Genomic DNA, 23,799 nt, shown 5'->3' on the forward strand with positions numbered 1-23,799 from the left:
GTCTTAATCTACTTATCTGATATATCTTGTGCCTATCTGCGAAACACCTCACACTTGTATTGTTGTTCGAGGAACGCTATAGATAGCAGCAGCACGTCTCTTACTTTTAACACGGTAGGATTTAATATTAAAAAGAGCAAGTTGTATATCAGCTTCAGTATAACTTTGTTAAGCTATCTGTTATTAGGGTATCTTGCGTTGTTGTTGCGCAGTTGAAGCGCCGGTGCAAAGTGGCCGACTCGCTTGGGTGGCCGACTCGCTTGTGAACCACGTTATACTTAATAATGATGTTTTTAAAGTTAGTTAAATCTATTATTTTAGGCTAGTAATGAATTTATAGAGTCTATCCTATATATAAATAGCTTATTAATAATTAACTTATCCTAAAAATACCTATAGTATATTATATAGAGAGATTCGCGTTTTATTTAAGAGCTTAAAAAGTAAGCTATACTTAATATTTACTAAAGTGCTCTAAATAGTAGTATCATTACGATATTTAGATAGGGTAGGTGTTTAAGTAGGGTCTTAGCAAAAGTGATGCACGAAGCCGTGCGATGCACGAACCTGTGAGGTACGTTTGTTCTTTAGACGTAACTAACGGTTAATGTTGTTAGACGAAGGTACGTTAGTTTTGCGAGCAGGGGTGTATTCTGCCTCACGCACAGACGACCAGTCCATAGTAACGAAGATAACGGAACTACAAAACCCGAATGCTTATTGTTCAGGATTTTCGTTAGTAATATTTTCATTACATGTTGAAAAAGTACAAACTCGCCATCGCGAGCAGAGACGATGGCGGCGTTGATTAAGCCTAATGTCCGAACTTCGGCGATGCCGGCCCCACTTTCTGATTATCAGATCAGATCATTCAGGATCAGATATGATAAAATCTTCTTCGCTAGTCTCTACTAAGCCGAACTACCATGTCATCCCCGTCTCTATTCCTGGAATATCTCGCGAATTCGTTATAAATCTCCTGAATGCGGTGCCGATATCCACATACGATGGCGTGTCATCCTTTAAGCGACTGTAACCTCATTTGCCGCTCTTCCTAATGTGGGCCGTCTATGCTGATCTCGAGGCGCTGGAAGGGTATAATACTGCTGTGTTTGTCTTACATGAGTAGGCCACTCTAATAAGATCTCAATCTTTTATGCCTAGTCCAAGAGACTACAATTGAACATGGGATTTAATCTATTATCAAAGATTGATAAGCTCAATGTAGCTTCCGTCGATCACCCGAACAGCCACGATGCGACAGATCCCGAGAAAGGTCGGCCTGCCTCACCACCGAAGGATGAAGAAACCATCTCAGTCAACGCACAAACTGGTGTGAAGGCTGTACAGGCCGCTACAACAGTTTGGACAAAATGGCATCTCATTGGAGCTTATGTCATGTGGGTAGGCAGCTGTGAAGAGCAGATAGATCTGGCACTAACACAAGTCACAGAATTTGGTGGATTTACTTTGTTACTTCTCTGCAGGAAGTCGTTGTTCGTGCAATGAACCCTTACGTCGTCAGTGCGTTTCGTCTGCACTCGTTGACTGCCGCTGTTGGAATCATGTCCAGCATCATTGGAGGACTCTCCAAAATCCCACTTGCCAAACTTCTTGACATCTGGGGTCGTCCTCAAGGCATGCTACTCATGCTCACGCTTTGGATCGTCGGCTATATCATGATGGCCACCTGTAAGAACGTGCAGACCTATGCGGCCGCTCAGGTCTTCTCAAGCACCGGGTATGCAGCCATTTCAACGAGAGTATTTCTCATATACTAACACATTATCAGTTCCCAGGGTGTCAGTTATTGTCTGACCGTCTTCATCGCAGATACTTCCAGTCTTAAGAACCGCGCATTCATGCTTTCTTTTGCTACCTCGCCCTATATAATCACAACCTGGCTCGGCGGCCCCATCTCTGAGAGTTTGCTTCGTCCTGGAGGTGCGGGATGGCGGTGGGCGTTTGGGATATTCGCCATTGTCATTCCTGTCGTCACTATACCTCTTGCTTTTCTGTTTCTCTGGAACGACCGTAAAGCAAAGAAGTTGGGTTTGCTGGAGCCCACAAAAGTCCGCTGCAACATGGCCGCAATCCGCAAGTTCTGTGTAGAGATTGATCTTGTCGGCATCCTGATTCTCATCTCTGGGATGGCGTTGTTTCTTCTACCATTCAGTCTCTACAGCTACCAGGAAAAGAGGTGGGAAAGTCCAATGATCATCGGTATGCTAGTGACTGGTTTCATCTTGCTACTCATTTTTCCATTGTGGGAAAAATTTCTGGCACCTGTCACCTTCATTCCCTACCAGCTTCTACTCGATCGTACTGTATTCCTGGCTGGAATGATGCTTCTCTTCAACTTCTTCAACAGTGCTGTATGGGGAAGTTACTTTGGTTCCATGCTCCAAGTTGTATGGAATCTGAGCATCACCAAAGCGAGCTATGTTACAAGCATATATCGTGTAGTCTCTTGTGGCTGGTGCTTCCTAGCTCTGGGCCCGGCTATACGTTACACGGGGAGATTCAAATGGACGGCTGCTTGGTTCGCCCTCCCCCTTGATATTCTTGCTATCGGCTTGATGATCTATTTCAGGCAGCCGGGAACCGATGTCGGTTATATTATCATGACCCAAATCTTCACTGCTGTCGCCGGCGGCACAATTGTCATTGCAGGAGAAATGGCCATGATGGCACCGTCGGATCACCAGCATATTGCGGTTGTTCTCGCTGTGCTGAACCTATTCTGTTCGATTGGAAGTGCGGTAGGCAGCACTGTCTCAGCTGCCATCTGGACAGGCACCTTCCGAAGCAACCTTATCAAAAATGTTCCAAGCCATGTGAATATTGCCAACATCTATGCAGATCTCCGCACCCAGCTATCCTATAAGTGGGGCTCTCCTGAGCGGGTTGGTATTGCTCAGTCTTATGCCGATTCTCAGCGCTTAATGCTGATCACTAGCATCTGTATGCTCGCTTGTGCTTTCATCTGCGCAAACTTCTGGCGCGATATTAACGTTAAGAATCTCAAACAGGTCAAAGGGCGTGTTGTATGAGTCCTCGAGGGTTGAATACATGTGTCCTTCAGGCCGTAGAAGAAAGGGTGCATTAGGCGCCCACCATCATTGTCCAATATAGTGTACCTCCGCTTCCAAAATCGGAATTTTCTCCGCGGTGGCGCAGATGACACAAGGGTCATCCGAGCATAAGTAACACAGGCTACGCACTCGTAACTCCTCACATTATCATTCTTGTTTCTACCGACAATCTCACAGTTTACAAGATGCGTGCTCTTCTCATTGCTGCTCTGTGCCCTTGCGCATTCGCGCTCACAAATGATACATCGACTGAATCCTACAAGACAGTTCAAACACAGAATGGAGCTATCACCGGCCACCGCGCACCGAATGCTAAAGACGTCTGGGAGTATTTAGGGATTCCCTATGCCCAGCCCCCATTAGGGAACCTACGATTTGCTGCACCCAAGAAATATAGTTTAAAAGGTTCTTATATGGCTGCAGATTATGTAAGTACCGGCGCAATATGAGATTCAACTGCAATCCAATGCTTTTTATGGAATTTTGTGGATAATTTGCTGCACAGGGATTGTAAGCAGTGATCATTGCAAAAAGAAGCCAACCCCTTTCCAACCATTCATAGTGACTGCCCGCAACAAGCTGCGACGCAGCCCAAGTTTCCGGGTTTCACTACACAGGCCGTTCGAATACTGAACTACTTCACCAGTGCTGCCGGTACACAGCGGAGTGAGGATTGCTTAAAATTGAACATTTGGGCGAAACCATCGATCAAGTCTGTGCACTCGGATAAACCGGTTTTGATCCTATTTCATGGAGGACGTGGGTTTTCAGTCTTTACAAAAACATGCAATCGTTTCCCGCTGACCTTGAGCAGGTTTTGCCGGAGGTGGGTCAAACACGCCCTTTGCCAACGGTCAGCATCTTGCGAATGCAGAAGATATAGTTGTAGTCTCGGTCAACTATCGTTTAAACGTCTTCGGTTTCCCTGGTGCACCAGGAGCCGATACCAATCTTGGGTTACAGGATCAGCGCCTTGCAGTCGAATGGCTTCAAGAGAACATCAGAGCATTTGGAGGAAACCCAAATCACATGGTCATTGCTGGACAATCGTCAGGCGGTGTTTCAGTGAATTGGTGGTCATATGCGTACGAGCAGAATCCCATTGTCCACGGCCTCATGTCCACTTCCGGAACCGTGTTCAGTTTCCCTTTGAACAATTTCCAAAAGCAGAAAGACAACTGGAATAACCTCACCACTGCCGTCGGTTGCGCTTCCTCAAGCAATACTCTTGCTTGCATGCGTGGGTTACCATGGGAAACCATTTCCTTAGCTGCTGCAAAGATCCCAGTCAGTCCTGGAGGAAGCCCAGTGCGGTCTACTCCACCTTTCTACCCCGTTGTCGATGAGAAACTTGTGTTTAGTGATTACAAGGCACTCGCCAAAGCCGGTAGCTTTGCCCGCCTACCCTATTTTCTCGGTCACAACAACAACGAGCAAGGATACTACGTGATCCCGGCATTTGCAGCTGGACGTAACATCACAGAGGCACAGGCTTCTCAATTCTTACTAGAATCTTTTGTCTGTCCTGTATCCTACGAAGCTAAGAATCTTGTCATTAACAGCATTCCAACCTTTGTGTACCGCTACTACGGCGACTGGGAAAATACCCGTCTTTACCCAACGAGCGGTGCTTATCACGGTTCTGAGTTGCATATGATCCTCGGAGGCTCAGAGGAGACTAGTGGACTTCCTGAGACCAAACCTCAGAAAGATACCATCAAGCTCTTCCAGAGAGCAGTAGCTGAATTCACCGCTGACCCTCAGAATGGTCTGATTGACAAGTTGCGCTGGCCACGATTCAATCCAACGGCTGAGACATGGGCTGAAATTGCTGTTGACAATCAACCGCGAATCAGCTTTGCCAAGGCAGAGAAGTATGACAAGACGTGCCCATTCATAATTATGGGAGCATTGTCTATTCAGTGAAGATATCTTTCTTTTAGCAGTACATACGTACTTGTTGGCAATGATAAACGTACAACAATGAAGTAAACCTAACCCCATGGAACCCGTCAGAAAAGCGACTACATGTTGATGATCATACTTCAAGCTAAATTCATAACGTCGATTAATAAGAGACAATATTTTTAGACTTCAAAGCTTACTCGCGATTTATTGTAGGAGAAGCTTGCGGAAGATCTTAATCTAAGGGATGTTCCACACCTAATCTTATGTCAGCGATGTATTTTACATGTGAAAAATCCTTACGCTAATATCGTTGCGATCGGAAGTGCATCGGCCGTCGTTACCATGTTCCCAATCATAATCGCAGGTACAAGGTGCCCTACTTTGCCCGCACCACCGTTTTAGCAATCCTGATTCCAACAGGAATCGCTTGCATACACGTAAGGAATGCTTAAGGTAAAGTATCCTAGAAGGTAGAAGAATGATTTCATATTGGTAGGCAATAAGCAGTTAGGTAACAAAACAGAGCATGATACGCGCTGGCGGAATAAGTTTAACTAAGAAATCGTGGTTTGTGTCTTAATCGCGTTGAGGATCTCATGAAGAATCAGTCCAGCGCAGTTTATATACAGCTATAAAGTCACTAACATTAATGAAAACGAGGGCTGTAATTTGCTATACTCCGGGGAGGGCCGATGAATAGGGTAGCTGTATCGTTCACTAGTAAGTATAGCGACGGTATCGGCGTTTTTAGATAGCCTAACCAAAAATCGTGGCTAAAGTCGTGTTGCAGCCGTGAACATAAAGGATGATCTGAACAACTTTTATTTAAGTGTGGTGGGGCGCACAATGTGACAGAACGCGTTCTCTTCCAGCCCTTGAGCACCATGTGGAACACACTGTGCGCTACTTAGTTGCACGAATCCTAAGTGAGTAAGTGCTGACAAGCTCTTTGAGAAAGGCTGTCGACGACTTTTAATACTGATATTTGTAGGCCCAAGTCTCTTTGTATGGGATTCTCCTCTATTCTACACACTTTAATGTACCTTAAAAATCTGCTTGGAATAAACACGTCGAGTCGCATAACAACAAAAGAGGGAGCAAAGACATCCGTGCGTTTGGACAAGTCAAGTACGTCCCAAGCTCTGAAAGATTAAGACCGCTGCGATTGCACTATCGCCTTACCAGCCCGAATGGAATCGGTCCTTCTCCCCGTTGCCCGACGTCACCCTGCCACTGTGGAGTAGCAAGATCGCGGGGCACTGAAGGCCGGACGCGATGAAAGTCCCGGCACACGATGACTGCCGGGCCAGCCCTGGATCCTCATTCGCAGGCACGTATGCAGGGCACCGCAATGGCCTCGCCTTCGCACCGCGAAGAGCCGGCAACAGAGATTCGCTCTCAGCATATGTCGTGAGGTACAAGTCGCAATCGTCAGCTGCTGCCCTTGCCTAACGCGAGCGCTACTACAGTTTGTGCGACAATGCGATCCAGAATGGCTAGTCAGCGGCGGCCTTGCCTATCGCGCCTCCTCCTCCTCCTGGGAACGAGCATTGGACACACACGCCTTGTTTCGGCGGCTTCGGGAGATGATAGTTCTCAGGAGCCGTTGTGGTCGTTCGTAGACCCTTTGATCGGTACTGTCGGCCCACGCCCTGGTTCCGCGATAGCAGGTGGAAACTCGTTTCCGGGTGCGAGTCTACCATGGGCAATAGCAAAGCCTGGAATCGACACGAGCTACATCGGACTTCCAAATGGTAGTGCAGTGGACGCCAATGCTGGATACACACCTTTGGGCAACGTGACGGCTGTGAGCATGACCCATGTCAGCGGATCTGGAGGAGCACCAACGTGTCAGTTCCCTGCTTCTGCAATCAATTATCAGTATTGACAAGATATAGACGGGTTGGTATCGCAGATGCCTATCCTTGGCAATCTAGCCTCCGTGAACCTCGCCGACAATATGACCTATGCTCAAAATCGTAGTCTTGATTTCGAATCAGCAACTGTAGGTCTATTCACTACGACTCTGCAAAATGGTGTCAAGATCGAGATCACTTCAGGGAACCACACAGGATTCATACGATACACGTTTCCTTGGCTGGAAGCTTCTTCGAACCGTTCATCCGCCTCGAGTGGTGATACAATGATGGCAGTGGCTAGTGCAACGAACGAATACGATGCGCACGTACTTGTAGACCTCACGCACGTACTACCAGCCTACTCTTCGATGGCCTACTCCCAAAAGTTCTTGCGTGGGGAGCTGCATGTCCCATCTTCTTCCGACGCATTGCCGTCATACCATGGGTCTGCATCCTACACGGGCGGCTGGCCACAGCCTGATTCTCACAGGATCCATTTTTGCGGAAACTTCAGTGTCCCTGCAAACTCCATGTTAACCCCAACGTCGGACTATGTACAGGGAGAGCACTCGAGTATTGCCTCTGGTGCTGGTACATTCAGTTGGCAATACAACCCTTTCTCGCCACCGACGATTCGGCCAGTGCCCAGGGGATATCCTGATGTGCGATCCTACGCTGGGAGCGGAATGGGCATTGGTGCTTTGTTTAGCTGGTCACCAACAGAGACGCAAGTTAACGGTACCCTTACCCTTGAAGCCAAACTGGGCATCTCGTACATTAGTGCTAGACAGGCGTGCTCCCACGTGGAAAACGAGCTTCCTGATGCAAAGTCTTTCGAGGACGTGGTAGAGCAAGCGAGGCAAGAGTGGGAAGCTAAAGTGCTAAGCAAGATACGAATCGGAAACGATGGCGATGCGACAAGCAACAATGCGACATTGAAGCGGATGCTGTATTCAGCCATGTATCAGACAGGCCTGATGCCAACCGACAAAACGGGTGAGAACCCTGTGTGGGAGTCAAATGAGTCAAAACCATACTACGACGATCACTACGTACGTCCACCGCTCGCCGACAAAATTGTGGAGACTAATTGCTACAGACACTGTGGGATACGTACCGGACCTTATTACCCCTGTACCACCTGATCTTCACAAAACCATACTCCCGTATTCTATCTGGGCTTATCTCAATATTCACCGAAGAGGGCTACCTACCCGCTGGCCGTGCAGCGAACTGGAATGGCCGGGTTCAAGGTGGCACGCACGCAGACATCGTCTTAGCAGATGCTTTCGTAAAAAGCATTTGCGCATTGAATGGCGAGACAGGCCGCGGCGAGCTCGACAGTACAATTGATTGGCAGGAAGCTTACAGAGCAGTAATGAAAGACGCAAGTGTAATGCCTGAGCGCAACGTCGATCCGGTGGCATTCGACGGGGCCACCAAGGAAGGAAGAGGAGCATTGGATGACTACCTCTCCCTCAACTTCATCACGCGTAATCACACCCGCAGCATCTCTCGAGGCGTCGAGTACCCGCAGAACGATTTCGCGATTTACAGTATGGCGCAAGGACTTGACAAGCCTCAAGAAACGGTTGATCGGATGCGTGAGCGAGCGAGCTGGTGGCAGAACCAATGGAATCCAACGGCGACCACCACCCTTGATGGCATCGGCACATTCACAGGCTTTCCAGGCGCAAGGAATGCGGACGGCACGTGGAACCTCACTGCATATGACCCGTTAAGTTGCGGAACTTGTGGATGGGACGCCGACATATACGAGGCCAAGGTTTGGGAGACTGCATTCAGTGTCGCCCCGCACGACATGGCCAAAGTCATCGATCTCATGGGCGGCGATGAGGCTCTCGTTCGTCGGCTGGATGCTAGTTTTGTCCCTGGTTTCGGCACATCGGTTGGCGCGAACAACGATGCTGGCTCCGCCCTCTTCAATCCCGGCAACGAACCGTCATTCGCAACGCCGTTCCTCTACAACTATGTCCCTGGGATGCATTGGAAAACAGTCAATCAGACACGAGCCACGGTTGACGCCTTCTACAGCGACGCGCGCAATGGGTACCCCGGAAACATCGACGGCGGCGCGCTACCCAGCTGGTTAATCTTCAATCTTGTAGGGATGTACCCCGTGCCTGGCCAACCGATCTATCTCCTCTCTGCCCCTCGCTTCTCATCACTGAATATCTCACTCTTCAGCGGAACGTCAGTAGAGACTTTCTTGACCGTGTTGACTCGCGATATGTCGAGCACGAGCTACTACCCGCAAAAGGTCACTTGGAACGGAAAAGGGCTCGACCGAGCTTGGCTGAAGCATGAAGAAATTGCTCAGGGAGGCGAGCTTGTATTCTATATGGGTGATAAGCCTGTGAGATGGGACGTTGGCGAACGTCCTTGGTCTCTGTCGGCATGGCCATAATTGTAACCGCTGCTTTTACTTCACAACAGTTGATCAGGTGCAGCGTCAATGCACGATGTGGATAGAACAGCAGGGTGAAGGTGTATCTTGCCGGTTTTTGCTCTATGTTATTGTGAAAACGTGCTTTTTGATATCAGTATTGCAAGACTACCTTTGATAACGTCTCTCTACCTAGGCCGTTCTGCAAATAGATCCCAGCGACTTGCTGACTTGCTAAAGCCTCATCGACAATCTCAAGAACTATAAGCGCTTCCCGTTGAATACTATTTGCGCATCTAGGCTAAAAGCGAAGTTATGGTCTAAGAGACACGCAAGGAGTGTGTGGCGAGGGAACACCTTATACCTAATTACGCATGGCTGTACAACTCTTAGTTAGCTTCATGGAAAGCTTTGTGTTGTAATTATATGTTCATACTACTGAAGCAGCGATTAGAGTCTCAAGTATCAGCAAAGGCACGCGCCCTGGTCTGACCCCTTCTACAAGAACATTGGTTTCGAGACACTACCAAATCCTCTGCGAACTGCTACCTCTTTCACCACTGAACAGTCCCCCGAGAATCCGCCGGAAGTCTCCTACAATTCCTCCTATATGCTATATTTAAGATGCAAGCAATAGTTGCTAAGAAACGCTACACAACATTATCAGCTTCACTCTCTTGCATTCTAAGGATGTAGTTAGCTTGTATCACTCTGAAACCTAGTCGTCGGTGAAGCCCACGTCTTCGATGACGAAATCAGCTCTAGCACCGTGGCTGAGGACGCCGCGGTTCCTATCAATTGTTCGCTCCTATACCTCGCCTGGCGTTGGGATATCCGGCGGAGCGGGAAGGTGGGGGCTAATCTGGACTGCCTCAAGAACGTGCTGTGTGTAGAAGAACAGGATGATTGCTAAGTAGCGCATGGAAACTGGCTTAAGATGCCGTGAAAAGACGCAATTGCTGTCGGCGGTAGATTGATTTTGATAATCTAGCTGTTCGTCATCGCCGACGCGGTCCAATCCTAAAGAGATAACCTACTCTGTGTGTCCTAAGCGTTCTTTTGGTTTGCCCTCCGCAAGACTCTCTACGTAGATAGCGCGTAGTCGCATTATTGATGATGGGATAACGAGAGATGATTGCCAACGCTGGTTGCGGATTCGCCATACTGAGTGTCGGGATGCTTGTTGTGAGACGTATAGGTGGCGTTTGGCTACGCGGCGAGATTACGCAGCACGACCAGATGCGGTGAAAATGTCTTGAGCTGCCGTGTCCGGCTTAGGAGAAGACCTCCAATGTGGACTGACATTCTCAGCATTCTGTATTACCAGACTTATCCAGGATATACTCATCCGGAAACTGTCATTCACTCTGGTTTCATAAGTGAATAGCGAAGCTCCTCGAACAGTGTCTCCTGTCTCGTGTACTGCATCGTAGTTTGAAAGCGACTCCGCTTCGCGGAAGAACATAGATCTTGCACTCTGCACGCTGTCGAAGCTCAAATGCACGGATATTTTCGGATCTAAAAAACTGATCATAGGAATAAGGCGAGCAAGTCGCATCACTGTATCTAAAGGCAGGAGACGCTACAGGAGGAAACAATAGTTTTCATTCCATGAGAGACGAATGGGATGGCCTATAATATGAACAACGACAGCTCTGTCTCTCACAGACTGGCCCAGAGGTCGGATTCAAAACAGTCAGAGAAAATCGACTCGTCCAGGATTGGGAGAAGTTAGGAGCAAAGAGGAGATATTCACAGATAGCACAAGCAGAGAGCGGTGCATGTTCAGCAAGTTGATCTTGACGGATGATGGACTTTGGATGTTGTCTAGCGTCAAAGATGCCAAAAATGAATACGCTACGTCGGCTCCAAATCTGACCAGGCATGCGTACTCAATGACAATTGGACTGGTGTTGAAGATTGCATCATGAGGTTGGAGGCGCCCTGTTGGTTGGACTTCGATATGCTTCTCGGTTCGCCCTACGGCGGTACTATGTGCTTATGCTTCCCGCATCCAATGTATATGTACCTACCCCCGCAGCAAATGAGCACTCGCACACTCTGTTGATTCGGTACTCACAATAGCGACAGATGCAGCAAAATGGTTAGAGTGACAGGGCTAATCCTCTGGTACTCTTTTGTTTAAAATTTCAATAAGAAATATCAATTATTATTAGCAGTCTACTAAATTCTTCTCAAACATAGTTTTTCTAGGCGAAGAGAAAACTACATGTAGCGCATATACTAACACGCTTGCACTCTAATCGAGATCGACTTAAGGGAAATGTAAGCACTAACCCCTACTTAAGACATGTATTTAGACAAAGGCGCGGTCTAGGTTGCTAAAAAAATTATCGGGCCTAAAAGGCACGTTCGCAGATCCAAAGAGACCACCAGGTGTAAGAGCTGCGCGCGAGGCCTGGGGCATAGCATCCCAGTCGTTAATCCAATAAGTGCGGCCAGGAGTGTTCGTAAACTGCAGGGCATGATTCAAGGGGAATCTTGTAAAGTATTCCACTTTGACATTGTTGCCCTGAATGGGTGGACTCGTGGTTCTCTGGTAATTACCATGGGCTGATGCTGCGGCACCGAGAATTCGGGGGTTGGCGTTTGCGGGGTTGTCGAGCCAGACGACGACGCTTTCCCAGTCGTGGCGGTGTCCACCTACAACATTGCCGGCGATAGGTTGGTCCTTGGGCCAGTACCATGCGTACATGATAGCAAACTTGCCCCTGTGCCAGGCAGCTCGGGCGTAGGTTTGGCCCTTGTTCCGGTCGCGGCATCCACCGTCGGTACTGCCAGTGTCCTGGAGACCTCCACTACAATCGAGATATGTGAGGACTGGAATTTTAGATACATCATCATGTAGACTTACCTAGTGTTGCCATTATCGTCAACGGCCGTGTATGGCTGGCAACCGTGGGCGATGTGCAGCAAAGGCTGGAACCTTTCGATCGCCCGGCCAATCGCTCCTGGTTGTAAGCGAGTCCGGATTGGGTTGAGGGAGTCGTGATTGACTACAGCGCGAGCATCGATTTCAAGCGACGTGGGAGCTGCCAGGATGCCTGAAGCTGCTACAAGAGCAGACAAAATCGTGGTAAGATGCATGTCGGTAGTTGATAATAGTGGACGGACAGAGGATACTAGGTTAAAGGTTGTATCAAATGAGACAAGGAGTATAATGATATAGCCTGTGTAAAACAGCGTGATAGCTCTAGAAGGCATTGATGACGCTTTATGTATTCAGATATTGTGCACCGCGGATAATGCCATGCAGCTATCCCAAACCCACCCTCTCATGGTGTTGCTTGGTTTGAGTACTTAGTAGTAAGCAGAACTCCTAAAAAGTAGGCTATAGGCGGGGTACTTACTAGATATGCGTTATCACGGACCAGAAAGTGATACCCTAAGGCCTAACTTAGAGATGAATCTGCCTACTGCTTATATCAATACCTATAGTGTAAGATTAGTCTACCTTGGCACTCATGGATACCCTCGCGTCCAATGTCATGACTGAATCGCGTTGGAAGCTACCACGAAAGAAGACCACACGTGGTATAGATTTGGTTAACTTTAGCCGCGTAGAAGGATTCTTGGGTCTTACGCACGTACTAACTTGCGGCGTTATTACCAAATAGCACCGCAAGTTGCTGATAAGAAAGACAGGTTGATGCTAGCAAAGCGGCACTACCCACATATCACATGTGATGCGACCATCGAAAACATGATCGTGTGCAGAAAGCTATGAAACTGTCCTATACATGGTCAGCTTGCTCCACGTGGGACTGCACTATTTCTCTGGTCCTAGTCCATACTAACGCAGGTGAGTGATGACAGCGGGTCGTGCAATGGTTTTAGACTGGCGCTCTAACATAAAAAATCTAGAACCAGTACTAAGGCTTACATTCCTGGCGTGACACGTTGGTCGTCCACATCGTTTGCGTGCTGGCTGGGCGACCTGTCGTCCAACTCTTGCCCTGTCGACCGTAATCCTGCCGGCAATGCTTCTGGACCTTTTTCAAGTGATGATATAGGCTCCCATATAATGTGCACTGCGATAAATCACGGAGCATAGTTAGATAAGGAAATAGTGAAGAAACAGAATCCGGACATACTACCATATACGCGAACGTGACCAGCATATTTAATGTGATAGTTTCTTGCACAGCCCGAACACTCTCTCTTTGCATGATTGCGATATACTCTTGATGCTTCGTGGCTGGATGAGTATTTCATTCGCTCTTCAGCATGCCTTGATAATAAATTCTACTAATGACTTCATGCGAACATTGTTTCTACGGAAGGATAGATTGTTCTATACGCCTGACAGTACATACTCTGGGTTATGTACTGTCTTCTTCTTCATATAATCGTTATTTCTGATCCTTGAAGCCAATTGTATTTGATCCGATACTTTCAAACCTATCCTGAATATGTCCAAATCATGAGGCATATGATTGTCGGTGATGCTTGACGCGTGGGGCCGCTTCTTCCAGGATTTAAAAAATACAACTCTTTCTTCAGCAAGCCACGACTCTTCTTGCATCCTCTTGGAGGTATTTGTGCCTCTTCTTGTGCTCTAGCCGCAAGGCCTCTGTTATGAGTAGACGACTAGGCTTTCTTTACTTGGAGATAGTGGGACTCCAAAACATAACCAAACACGCTAGCTTCGGCTAATTTGTGGATATTCTGCACGTACTGATGTTAAATGACCATGTGCTTCACTGATATTCCGAGCATATGAGGATACTGCCGTCCAAGAAGAATGGGCTGCAGGCAGCCCATCACTGCATTTTTTTTCTCTTGTGAGGGCACTAGTCAAGCTTCAAGAATTATTCTCTGGCAGATGCATAGTTTTCCGCACATCACATATTTCTGAACTATGTCAGCGTAGAACCAACAGCTCAGTCCCGCGTGCACATTGTCCTCGGCAATGTAAGCTATCCAGGGTGGCCGATTCATAGTCGATTTCTATCATCGGTGCTGGAAAGACACGCCAAAATGTCCCGCCGTATTCCCTCCAGATCATTTGCTTACAGCGCACATTGACTTCTCGGGGCAACAGCAATGGCTCTTTGGGGGGTCGGCCAGACTCACAGCTCTTGCAATGATCCGTGCAGCCACGCACGTTCATGCATTGTTTTTTTTTGTTTTCTTGGCATTACGAAAGAACACGGGCCAAGGTTCGCTGTCCCGAGAACCTAAGAAAAGATGGCAGTCAAAGACGAATTTAACACTAAGAGGCGGGGTTGATGCGGCTGGTTGTGCTACAGGTGCACCATATGAGGAAACAGTGCGACTTGCCCACATATACAACTTGCTTGCTAAATGGACTGCTTGTATCGCCTGCGTTGCTACTACAATCTGATATGCAAAGGGGCTTCGTTGATCAACATGTCCGCCGCAATTCGAGAAAACAGCGGATACATCGCATAAATGTATCATGGAAATTGACGATAGCTGGACCTGCTTAGGCTTTTCGGCGCCTGTTCCCACTTTCTTTCTTGTAATCCTACTGCCTCTGCTATTTCCCCTGCTGGCAGACCGCCCGGCTTGGGATAGGGCCCAAAGTACAGATGCTACGCTGAGCCGAGTGTTCGCACATTGATCGATCGCGGACGCAGCCCCTAAACAATACATGCCTACGCTGGGTACGCTACTACTCCGGTCACTGTAGAGCAGCTGTTCTGCAGTTCTACCGGATCTTCTGCATCCTCGTCCTCGTCTGAGCTGCCGTCTCCACCTCCGCTAGCAGTAGCAACAGATCCAGATTTTCCGCCCAACCCTTGTTGCAGCCTGCAGCGAAGCGCTCTTCTACGTGACGGCACTCTGATGTCATGGAAAGTGTGAGGTGATTGGTTTGTTAGGGCTCACTGCCGCTAGCCCAGAGATACGTACTTAGTAGTTGCTCGCTGGCGCAATACTTAGCTACTACCTTGCCCTAGCTATTACTAAGTAGTATCGCACGTACGAGGCTGTAGGTATAGCACCATTAACTGGTCTACTACCTCGGGCAAGAACCGCGCGGCTACCTTGGGTCTGTGCTACTACGACTGTTCCTTGTGGTAGCGATTAATAAACGCGACTTGGCCGCCTATGACGTAAAGATTGCGGTTTTTGCAGCACACTGTTACGCCATCGTACGGAGGGTAGCTCTGGCCACGATGCGGCTGGTCGTCTGTAAGATGAACAGGAAGACAGAGTAGCTCTAGAAAACGATCCATCTGTTCAAGGTAGTCTCGGACTGCTGGGTGTCTACACCGTACGCGCTGTTGAAATAGCTTCTTCGCCCTAGGTACCATGCGTAGCCAATCAATCCAGCATCCACGCTTGTCCCTGGTGCAGCCGCAAGGCCAAAAGGTACTTGGTAAAATGCGAAAGTAGGGGCAGTAGAGAAAATACATAGTTTTGCTCGGTAAGATTTCGGATAGATCAAAGCTTTCCTAGTACTGTTATATTACGACTAACAAGCCAGCGCTTAAGACTAAGTGTCTTCTCGTCGCGGACTACTATTGGTGGGTTCATGATATTGAATCTTTCCATCTCACGATACTAGTATATTACATGATCCCGAATCCTGCCACCGCCCCACTGCCCCTACTTCCGCATTTTACCAAGTAGCACACACCACGAAGTGTGACAGATACGTCGTCTTCTAGCTCAGCTAGGTCAGTCGTCGGCCAATGCTTCTGATCGCTGATCCAATGCAGCACTTTGCTCTAGCCGCTTCCGTACTGGGAGAAAGAGCAAGACTAATTGCATGTTCTATGCAGAACTGTAGAGCTAAGATTTACCAGTACCGCTACCTTGAGATACTAGTCGGCCGTCATATTGCTGCTTAAGTGTACCACCTTTGAAAATGTTCAGCTGAAGCCCATGTGAATGGTACCGCCTCCGCACGAAGTAGCTGCGTGGATTGAGCGTCAGCAGATGCACTTCTCAATAGAGCTCTTAGCACCGGGCAACTGCAGCATAACATTGCAAGTAGCCGTTCACTGCCATACCTCACATGCACGCTCCTGAAATTCTAAGAAAACCCATGACAAAATGGACCAGCTGTGTCACTACGTCAGAAATACCGCAAGTACCCGCATGAACCGATCTTCAGCCGTTCAATACTATCACACATCGCCTATTGGCAACATTGAATCAAGCGCCCTTTGGTAAGCAACGCTGGTGGGTATCTTTTATTCTGTGTTCACGAGAATGCTCAGTTTAGACATGTGCCTAGGCCGCGAGGCATGGACTAGCTGCTAAGCCTATCAATTGAAGTTGTAGGTTTGGTGATCCGCTTGGCCAACCCTTCCTGCTGCCACATGAACAAGGTAAACAATCATTGGGCATCCAAGTTTGGGGATAGATTTTATCGGTCATATACTATTTTGGTGGCGTGAATTATCTGGTTGCGTGGGGTTTTGTAGAGGGCCGACATGGTGATCAAGGCAACAGATTTTTCTAGCCTGAAGGATAGTGTAAGCAACAATCAAGCAGGCTCGATGACAGGCGTAATCTCATTTTTTTGGTTATCCTTTGCGTGGAACCCACTTTACCTAACCTCGTATAACTCGGCTTTAGGATGATCCCGCACATATCCATAGGCAATAGTTCGCTTGTTCCGGTTGAGGAGATAAGATTACATGATCTTACTCTGCTCTTCCTCTCTTGATTCCCTTGTGTGCTGATTAGAATATTAACAATATTTAAGCAACTTTCCTCTTCACGACGTACCATTTGAATGTACATCAACGAACAATGTGTGTAACATGATAGTCAGGGCGGGAGTAGGAGCTCAAAAAAAAACATCTAAGCGTATGAAAGATGCTGGAAGTCCATTTGAAACATCCCTATCGTCGATGACTGCATCCAGTGCTTGCCTGATACATTAGACATTCAGCTTTGGTGAACGAAGATCAATTTAGCTTCGCATAACGCCAATGCAGAGTACAGGACCTTGATCTATCACAATCGAACTTAAAAAGATTGGAACTTAGGGAAGGCCCTAAGGAAAAATATGATGCAAGCTCGGTCGCATTCAGCTGCGGCTGGTCATCCTCAAAGTCATCTGCGCGATCCAGATGTTACAGTAAGAGACGTACTAAAACTCTTGGTTGGTGATAAGCTCGCTATTCGGCAGAGGCATTGAACATATAAAAGCGCTCAAGCTGCCTTCCAACGTAGCATCACCAAGCTATCACTCCAATACCTTAACAATCTCTGGCTTATAACCGTTCCACTATGATGAATACCAAGGTCATCGCTCTTTGCCTTATGTTCCACATCGCCGGTTCGTTGGGAGGACCGGTCAACGCAGCTCCTGAAAGCTCAATCACAAGTAAGGACTACGTATTCTCGTGCTAGCAAGGGATAAAACTAAATGTTGATAGATGTTATCGAAGATTCTGCTAAGCAGGTTGCTGCATCTGAAGGGCCTATTGATGCTAGCAAGAAGGATGGTATGTTCATTCAATACATCTGGAAGCATCCCTCCTTTCAATACAATATCTGAAGTATCATTAGCATGCTATATCTGTACTTGGCCATGCGGTGCCTATTACTGCTGCGATAATGAGCAATGTACTTTGATTGCTGGGTACTGTTATTGCCTTAAGAAATAGGGTTTCAGTCTGGAGTTTAAAACTCATTCCATCGCTAGTCAATGGGTCCTAAAAGTGTTTTTTGTTCTAAATTGTTTACCCAACATCTTCTACAAGTTATCATGTTTTGTCGGTACTTAAGTTACGCACGCAAAACCCTACCAAAAATCCCAAAACCAACACTCTCATATCTCAGCCACAACAATTTCATAATTCTTGTAAAGCTTGTGAAAAGTCTAGATTGATAGTAATATTTTTTTTCAACATTATGTATATGAACATTATGACTCTGGCAACCTGACTGGGAGTACTAAAGGGTGGTGCAGCTGAAGCTTGATGTTACAACCGCTATCTACTGCTTAAGTTACCTCCCTTCTTCAGGACTGCTAGCAAGGTCATTAGAATTATATATTTTATATGTATGATGTAGGACGGGCTCTTTGTATCGAGGGAATGCTGCAGAGAACGAAGTTTCTTGACCTATTACTAGCTGGTTTCTAGCTAGTTTATTAGAGACTCTCATATTCATCGCATAACCAATCGCCAGGTATTCAATTACGGAGATCCAGATATCTTAGCACAGCCAATAATTACAGAGATGATCAGAGCTAATCAGATCGCATTTCCTCGTCTACCACACACCTCTGGGGACCCGATTTGTAATATGCAACTAAAGCTGCGACCAGGAAGTCACCCCTGCTTTGAAGATAATCTTTCCTACTGGCTGTAACTAAATCAATGGAATTTTGTGTCTTGTACTCGGGTGGTAAGCGTGCTTCGGGGGATTCTGTACGCGTTCGCAGCAGGGAGCAGCCTGTACATGAGTCGCCCTTGTCCACGCATCGAAATGCAAATACACATGTATCGCGTATTATCTTAGTAAATTTGTGGGCCTATATCCGAACGTTCCCAGTACTACATCCAGCGGTGTTGAGAGATTCTAATAAGCACTACTCAGTTATAGACGTAGAAGACACTTCAATAAATCTGCTAGGAACTGATACATAGTTCACTCCCTCCGTTTGTAACCATGCACTATCTTTGTACGCAAGATGAATGTGGGAAAACCAACCAGTAGGAACTCCAACCCTCTCTTAATTGTTGAACTGCCCGGCCTTCTTATATCTTTCATGGGGTTACGTTACCGTATGTTTCTCAACTCAGCCTGTTTATCCTACCCATATTCCACGCACATTCTTTCTGACGACCCTCTGATTATTCATCTCGGAGGGGTCATTTCGAAATCGGAGTGAGTATTGTTACTCAAGCTATGGTAAATCTACCCTTGATGTAAGTCCACCTGCGACGTATTGCGGCACGTTCTTTCCACACGTTTACTAACTTGTCAGCTCAGAGGTGATAGGGTCGAAAGATTGTTTCATGCATAATAGCACTGTCTTTAGCTAGGAACACCACCCTTTGTGAGATAGCAATAAAAATATTACTCTGTGATGCTATCGTGCGCAACACGCCCACCTGCACAGCAATGTGGAATGGTTAGTGCTGGCAAAGGTAATTGAAAGCCGAAAAAAGCGACGAATCTTTCATTTCGATCTATCAAGAAATTTGCAGATCGATCTCAAGTTGTGATTGAGTGTGACAACCGGAGTTTTGATGACCTTGATCGTCGAGTCTTAGTCAGATACATGAAATATACGTCAGCTACCAAATTTGACAACGCAAGGGGTGACGAGTCATCGGAACTCATCGGGTACGAGAGTGCCAACTTCAGAATTTATAACACATGCTCAAGCCTGTCTCAGTGCTTATATCTGTATTATAAATGTCACTACGCCCAGAACCGACCGTCGACTTGGTCTTCCTTTTCCCGCATTCAAACCTAACATCTCTCATTGCGGATATTCACGCCAGCAATACGTCTATATCCAACACTTTGAGACATGCAACCTTCCGAAAATTACGGAAAGTGAGATTGTTCCAGCAAATATTCTTCCATGGTGATTCTGGGTGATACGCAGTGCCAAGCTAGGTGCTTAATCGGGAAGTGAGCACCGAAACCGGCCGTAAGACGGGAAGACAGCTTACATTGATAGAGTTTGATGAGTGCTTACGCTCTTGTTCAGTAACACGAGACGGATTGGCGCTCTTGGTACGTGTTAAGAGGGATTATGTTGAGGCGTATGAGAATATGTAACTAAAGGGCAATGCCCTTCAATGCCTTCGACTCTGAGTGCCGCTACTCTAGGCTCTTACGCTACCATGAAGTCCTGGAACAATCATCCCGTCAATCAACGGTGGCTCCGAACCACGCTGAGTTCTTTTCTTCTTGTTTCAATATTTCTGTTCCTCAGTACGCAGAGTGAGATTATACATCGGCAATTCGAAAAGATACCTTCACAAGATGTTCTTGGAAACAAGGGCTCCAAGGCTGTCGAAGAAAAGTTGTCTTTCCTAGACACACCACTTATCTTGGATGATTTGTCTGCTGAAGAGGAGCCGGTCGATCTAGCACCGTCGTCTGCTATGGAGAAACTAACTGGTCCCATACCATCGCCCGCCATCGAAGAGAAGCCATCCATCGAGGAGGAGCCACCTGATGGGAAACTATGGGAAGGACAACCAGTGGATGCAATACCTACACCCGAAACGCTGCCGGAAGAGATAACTGCACAAGATAAACCGACCGAGCCCACACCACCCATACCAACGCCACCGCCGTACAAGTTAGCGACAGAGCAAGTAAACCAGGATACGAAAAAATATGCATACATGATCTTCATGACGCAAGACATGGATGTAAGCGACGATTTAGAAAAGGACAATTATTTCGTCGCGGCGCGCATCCTCCTGTGGCAGCTATTGCACGATCCGAGCACGCGAACAAAGCACGATGTGATTGTCATGGTTACACCCAATGTGTCGCAGGCGAGACGGGACCGGCTCAAAAGAGATGGCGCAATTGTGCATGCGGTCGACTTTCTCCACACACCAAATGACGCATGGCTGAAGACGAGCGTCCAGCGCTGGAACAACATCTTGACTAAAATGCGCGCGTGGGAAATGGTGCAATATGACAGGATCCTCATGCTGGACGCCGACTCGATGCTGTTGAAGTCACTAGATCCCGTGTTTGACGATCCAGCTGTTCATTTGCTTGCTACTACAAACCCCTCAGATACTACGACAAACACGACGTTGCCCTCGACCTACCTTATCGCATCTAATTCCGAAGTGTGGAATTCGACCCATTCGTTTCCTCCAACCCATAGCACGGGGTTGAAGAAGCCTGGATATATGAATGCGGGCTTCTTCATACTGGCACCTTCACTCGCTGCCTTTGAGTACTACAAGTCGCTTATGAATACACCCAATTCATTTGACCCAAAATATCAGGAGCAAAATCTCATCAATTACGCGCATCGATGGGACGGCCCCATGCCCTGGCGCGAACTGGCCTACACGTGGAACATCCGCTGGCCAAACGACCAGGATATTGAAAAAGGTTTATACAGTGTGCATGAAAAGTGGTGGGATCATCCATTCCTTTTTGGGAATGAGAAGACAAAGCAGTGGATGTTATCAAGAAGATGGGAGATGAAAGGATGGTATGACGCGTGGGACAAAGTGCACGAGGAAAGGGAATAGGAGGATGATTCTTTTCACAACCACTCCAATCACGCCCTTGTACCAGCGCTTTGGATATATTCACGGTTCTGGCGCATCGTTTGCAGTCTAGGTAGCCCGTGTATTTATGAAGAGGCGAGAAAAGATGTTAATAATGACGACAAGGCAACGGCGCTTTTTGGTATGCAATGTACGATTATGTAGCGCAGTTTCTTGTCATTTCTGATCCAGCGAATCGCCACCACAAGCACCACCCATTCGCTTGTGCAAAATGTATTAATATTAGAGCTTAGAGCTTTCGACACCTGGAATTTTTTCTCTCTCGAGCCTTATACGTATTCGCTTCCTTGCTTTACTATTTGCCATGGAGAACTGCTTGCTTGGACGTGCAGCTCGCGAGCAGCCTACGCGTCTACGGGGCGCATATTGACCTGTAAGTGTTCGCCATAGTAATATGGCAAAAAGACATCCCGCCATAGGAGCGTTTCTGGGCTGTGTATGGTCAGCATATAACATGGAGGCGTTCGAGTAAGAATGGAATGGCTAGGTGGATGGTGGGAGACGTACAGTTGCTTTGGGACAGTCATTTCGAACTTGCGAAAGACGTGGGCGAATGTTAGGCGCAGTTCGGCCCATGCAAGGCTACAACATATTAGTTCTGGCCCTACAATCATAATAGCAGAATTACGACTTGAATCAAACTTACTTGATACCCAAGCACATTCGCGGACCACGCGAGAAAGCGACCAGCCAGTTGTCCAGCTCGGGTGTCTCAAGCCAGCGTTCAGGAACAAACTTGTCTGGTTCGGGGAATATGTCTGCATTGTAATGGACAAAGGTGCTACCACATGACACAATAGTCTGTGACACAATCAGCAGATGGTTTGTCATAAGTTGGAGTTGAGAATATACGTACGCCTGGTGGCACGACCTTTCCCGCTATGGTTGCGCCAGTTGCAGGTACCACCCGCAGTAGGCCAGCAGTAACGCCGGACGAGAGCCTCAGCGATTCCTTGATGACGGCATTCAGGTATGGCAAGTCTTCTAAGTCTTTTAGCTTAGGCTCACCATCCTGGAGAGAAGGCCAATGTTCCAGAAGTTCCGTCTTAAGTTTTTGCAATTTAGTGGAGTCCTTTAGCAAATGGAAAGAGCCAACCATGAGAGTATTTCCGGTCGTATCTGCACCACCAAACATGAGTGCTTGCGTCTCCTCATATAAACTATCGGCAGAGGGAACCTTTTTGTCACGATGGGCTTCGGGGTCCATTAAACGGTGGAAGATGGTCATGTTGTGCGGAAGAAGTTTGAGTTTTTCCGGATCATTGGTTAGGTCGTCGATCTGCTGCAGGAGTAGCTATGAACTTGTCAGCAGCGAAAACTGGCTATTTTTTTTTGTTTGGTATTGCAATCACGTTGGGGGGCGGGAAGTCGGCATACCTGGTTGAGGTCGATCAAGCCCGCCGTCAAGGGGCTGAGAATCCTGGATATCTTCGGAGGACATTTCAAAATGAAGTTTTTGAAGAGATCAGAATACTTGAAGTAAAGGGCTACGGGAGTTGACGCGTCGAGGGCTACTACAATGGGCGCGTTGAAGTCTGGGGCATCGACGGCATGAATGGGATTGCCAAAGCATAGAGTGGTGATGACATCGACACTCATGCAGCGGAAAGCGTAGAAGAGGTCAGTGGGCTTGGAAGCTCTGGCTTGGCGCTCAAAGGCGGCACACAGAGCTTTGATCTTGTCGACACATAGGCTCTCTGCACTGCGAATGGCGGCTTGAGAGAAGGAGGGGTTTAGAACGTGCTTGCGGTCCTTGGCCTCGGCATAGGTGAGGAAGCCAAAGCTAGACCTGTCCTCGTTGAAGCTCTTGTAGAGACGGGATTCCTTGTCCCAGCGGTTCTTGTTGTTGTAGATGTCATGGTAGGCTTGGGGGTTGGCAAAGTGGAGCTATTCGAAGCTTGTCAGCAATGCGGCACGAGGAGTGGGCGTAGGTGTAGATGCAAGTAACGAATGCTTGCTTGCTTGCTTGCCTCATTGGGGCCGACACGAACGACGTTGCCGTAGCGAGCATGCAGGTCGACTAGGTAGTGGCAAAAAGATCGGTTTGCGATGCATTCGACGTAGGCCTTCCAGTAGACGGTGGCGCCAGCTAGAGGCGGACCGGGGAAGCTGGCGAGTGGGTGCAGGTAGATGTTGTACGTCAGGGCGGCCACGACATAGGCGAGCAGGGCAGCCAGGGCCGCCGAGACGAGTACCGCCGTGTCGGGTACGTGGGAGAGTAGGGACATTGGTATGGTGCCACGGAAAGATGGGAGAAAGAAGGGCAACCAGTTAGTTGTACAAGATTGTCA

The 23,799-nt window shown here is 47.7% G+C and overlaps 8 protein-coding genes across 8 annotated transcripts; 5 read left to right on the forward strand and 3 right to left on the reverse strand.

Annotated features, from left to right (window-relative positions):
• Positions 1-1,185: 1,185 nt before the first annotated feature.
• On the forward strand, positions 1,186-3,053 carry COCVIDRAFT_114982 (hypothetical protein; the record flags this gene model as incomplete). Its single annotated transcript, XM_014695145.1, has 3 exons — positions 1,186-1,400; positions 1,454-1,741; positions 1,793-3,053. The coding sequence occupies 3 exons, from the start codon at positions 1,186-1,188 to the stop codon at positions 3,051-3,053; spliced, it is 1,764 nt and encodes a 587-aa protein (XP_014550631.1).
• Positions 3,054-3,280: 227 nt separating this feature from the next.
• COCVIDRAFT_114979 (hypothetical protein) lies at positions 3,281-5,021 on the forward strand (the record flags this gene model as incomplete). The annotated part of the gene is made up of 4 exons (XM_014695146.1): positions 3,281-3,523; positions 3,601-3,605; positions 3,658-3,854; positions 3,910-5,021. 4 exons carry the CDS (start codon positions 3,281-3,283, stop codon positions 5,019-5,021), a joined length of 1,557 nt encoding a protein of 518 aa, XP_014550632.1.
• Positions 5,022-6,495: 1,474 nt separating this feature from the next.
• COCVIDRAFT_31681 (glycoside hydrolase family 92 protein) lies at positions 6,496-9,290 on the forward strand (the record flags this gene model as incomplete). Its single annotated transcript, XM_014695147.1, has 3 exons — positions 6,496-6,853; positions 6,902-7,914; positions 7,962-9,290. The coding sequence occupies 3 exons, from the start codon at positions 6,496-6,498 to the stop codon at positions 9,288-9,290; spliced, it is 2,700 nt and encodes an 899-aa protein (XP_014550633.1).
• A 2,296-nt stretch (positions 9,291-11,586) lies between these two features.
• On the reverse strand, positions 11,587-12,377 carry COCVIDRAFT_114971 (hypothetical protein; the record flags this gene model as incomplete). Its single annotated transcript, XM_014695148.1, has 2 exons — positions 11,587-12,088; positions 12,145-12,377. 2 exons carry the CDS (start codon positions 12,375-12,377, stop codon positions 11,587-11,589), a joined length of 735 nt encoding a protein of 244 aa, XP_014550634.1.
• Positions 12,378-15,297: 2,920 nt separating this feature from the next.
• Positions 15,298-15,673, reverse strand: COCVIDRAFT_42904 (hypothetical protein; the record flags this gene model as incomplete). Its single annotated transcript, XM_014695149.1, has 2 exons — positions 15,298-15,363; positions 15,398-15,673. The coding sequence occupies 2 exons, from the start codon at positions 15,671-15,673 to the stop codon at positions 15,298-15,300; spliced, it is 342 nt and encodes a 113-aa protein (XP_014550635.1).
• A 1,831-nt stretch (positions 15,674-17,504) lies between these two features.
• Positions 17,505-17,775, forward strand: COCVIDRAFT_31683 (hypothetical protein; the record flags this gene model as incomplete). Its single annotated transcript, XM_014695150.1, has 2 exons — positions 17,505-17,601; positions 17,654-17,775. The coding sequence occupies 2 exons, from the start codon at positions 17,505-17,507 to the stop codon at positions 17,773-17,775; spliced, it is 219 nt and encodes a 72-aa protein (XP_014550636.1).
• Positions 17,776-20,083: 2,308 nt separating this feature from the next.
• COCVIDRAFT_114953 (glycosyltransferase family 8 protein) lies at positions 20,084-21,469 on the forward strand (the record flags this gene model as incomplete). The annotated part of the gene is made up of 1 exon (XM_014695151.1): positions 20,084-21,469. One exon carries the CDS (start codon positions 20,084-20,086, stop codon positions 21,467-21,469), a length of 1,386 nt encoding a protein of 461 aa, XP_014550637.1.
• Positions 21,470-21,852: 383 nt separating this feature from the next.
• Positions 21,853-23,736, reverse strand: COCVIDRAFT_42906 (hypothetical protein; the record flags this gene model as incomplete). Its single annotated transcript, XM_014695152.1, has 6 exons — positions 21,853-21,940; positions 22,016-22,090; positions 22,155-22,309; positions 22,365-22,802; positions 22,886-23,395; positions 23,479-23,736. 6 exons carry the CDS (start codon positions 23,734-23,736, stop codon positions 21,853-21,855), a joined length of 1,524 nt encoding a protein of 507 aa, XP_014550638.1.
• Between the last annotated feature and the right edge of the window lie 63 nt (positions 23,737-23,799).

This window comes from Bipolaris victoriae (genome assembly GCF_000527765.1).
Source record: "Bipolaris victoriae FI3 unplaced genomic scaffold scaffold_175, whole genome shotgun sequence".
NCBI classification, from domain to species: Eukaryota; Fungi; Ascomycota; class Dothideomycetes; order Pleosporales; family Pleosporaceae; genus Bipolaris; species Bipolaris victoriae.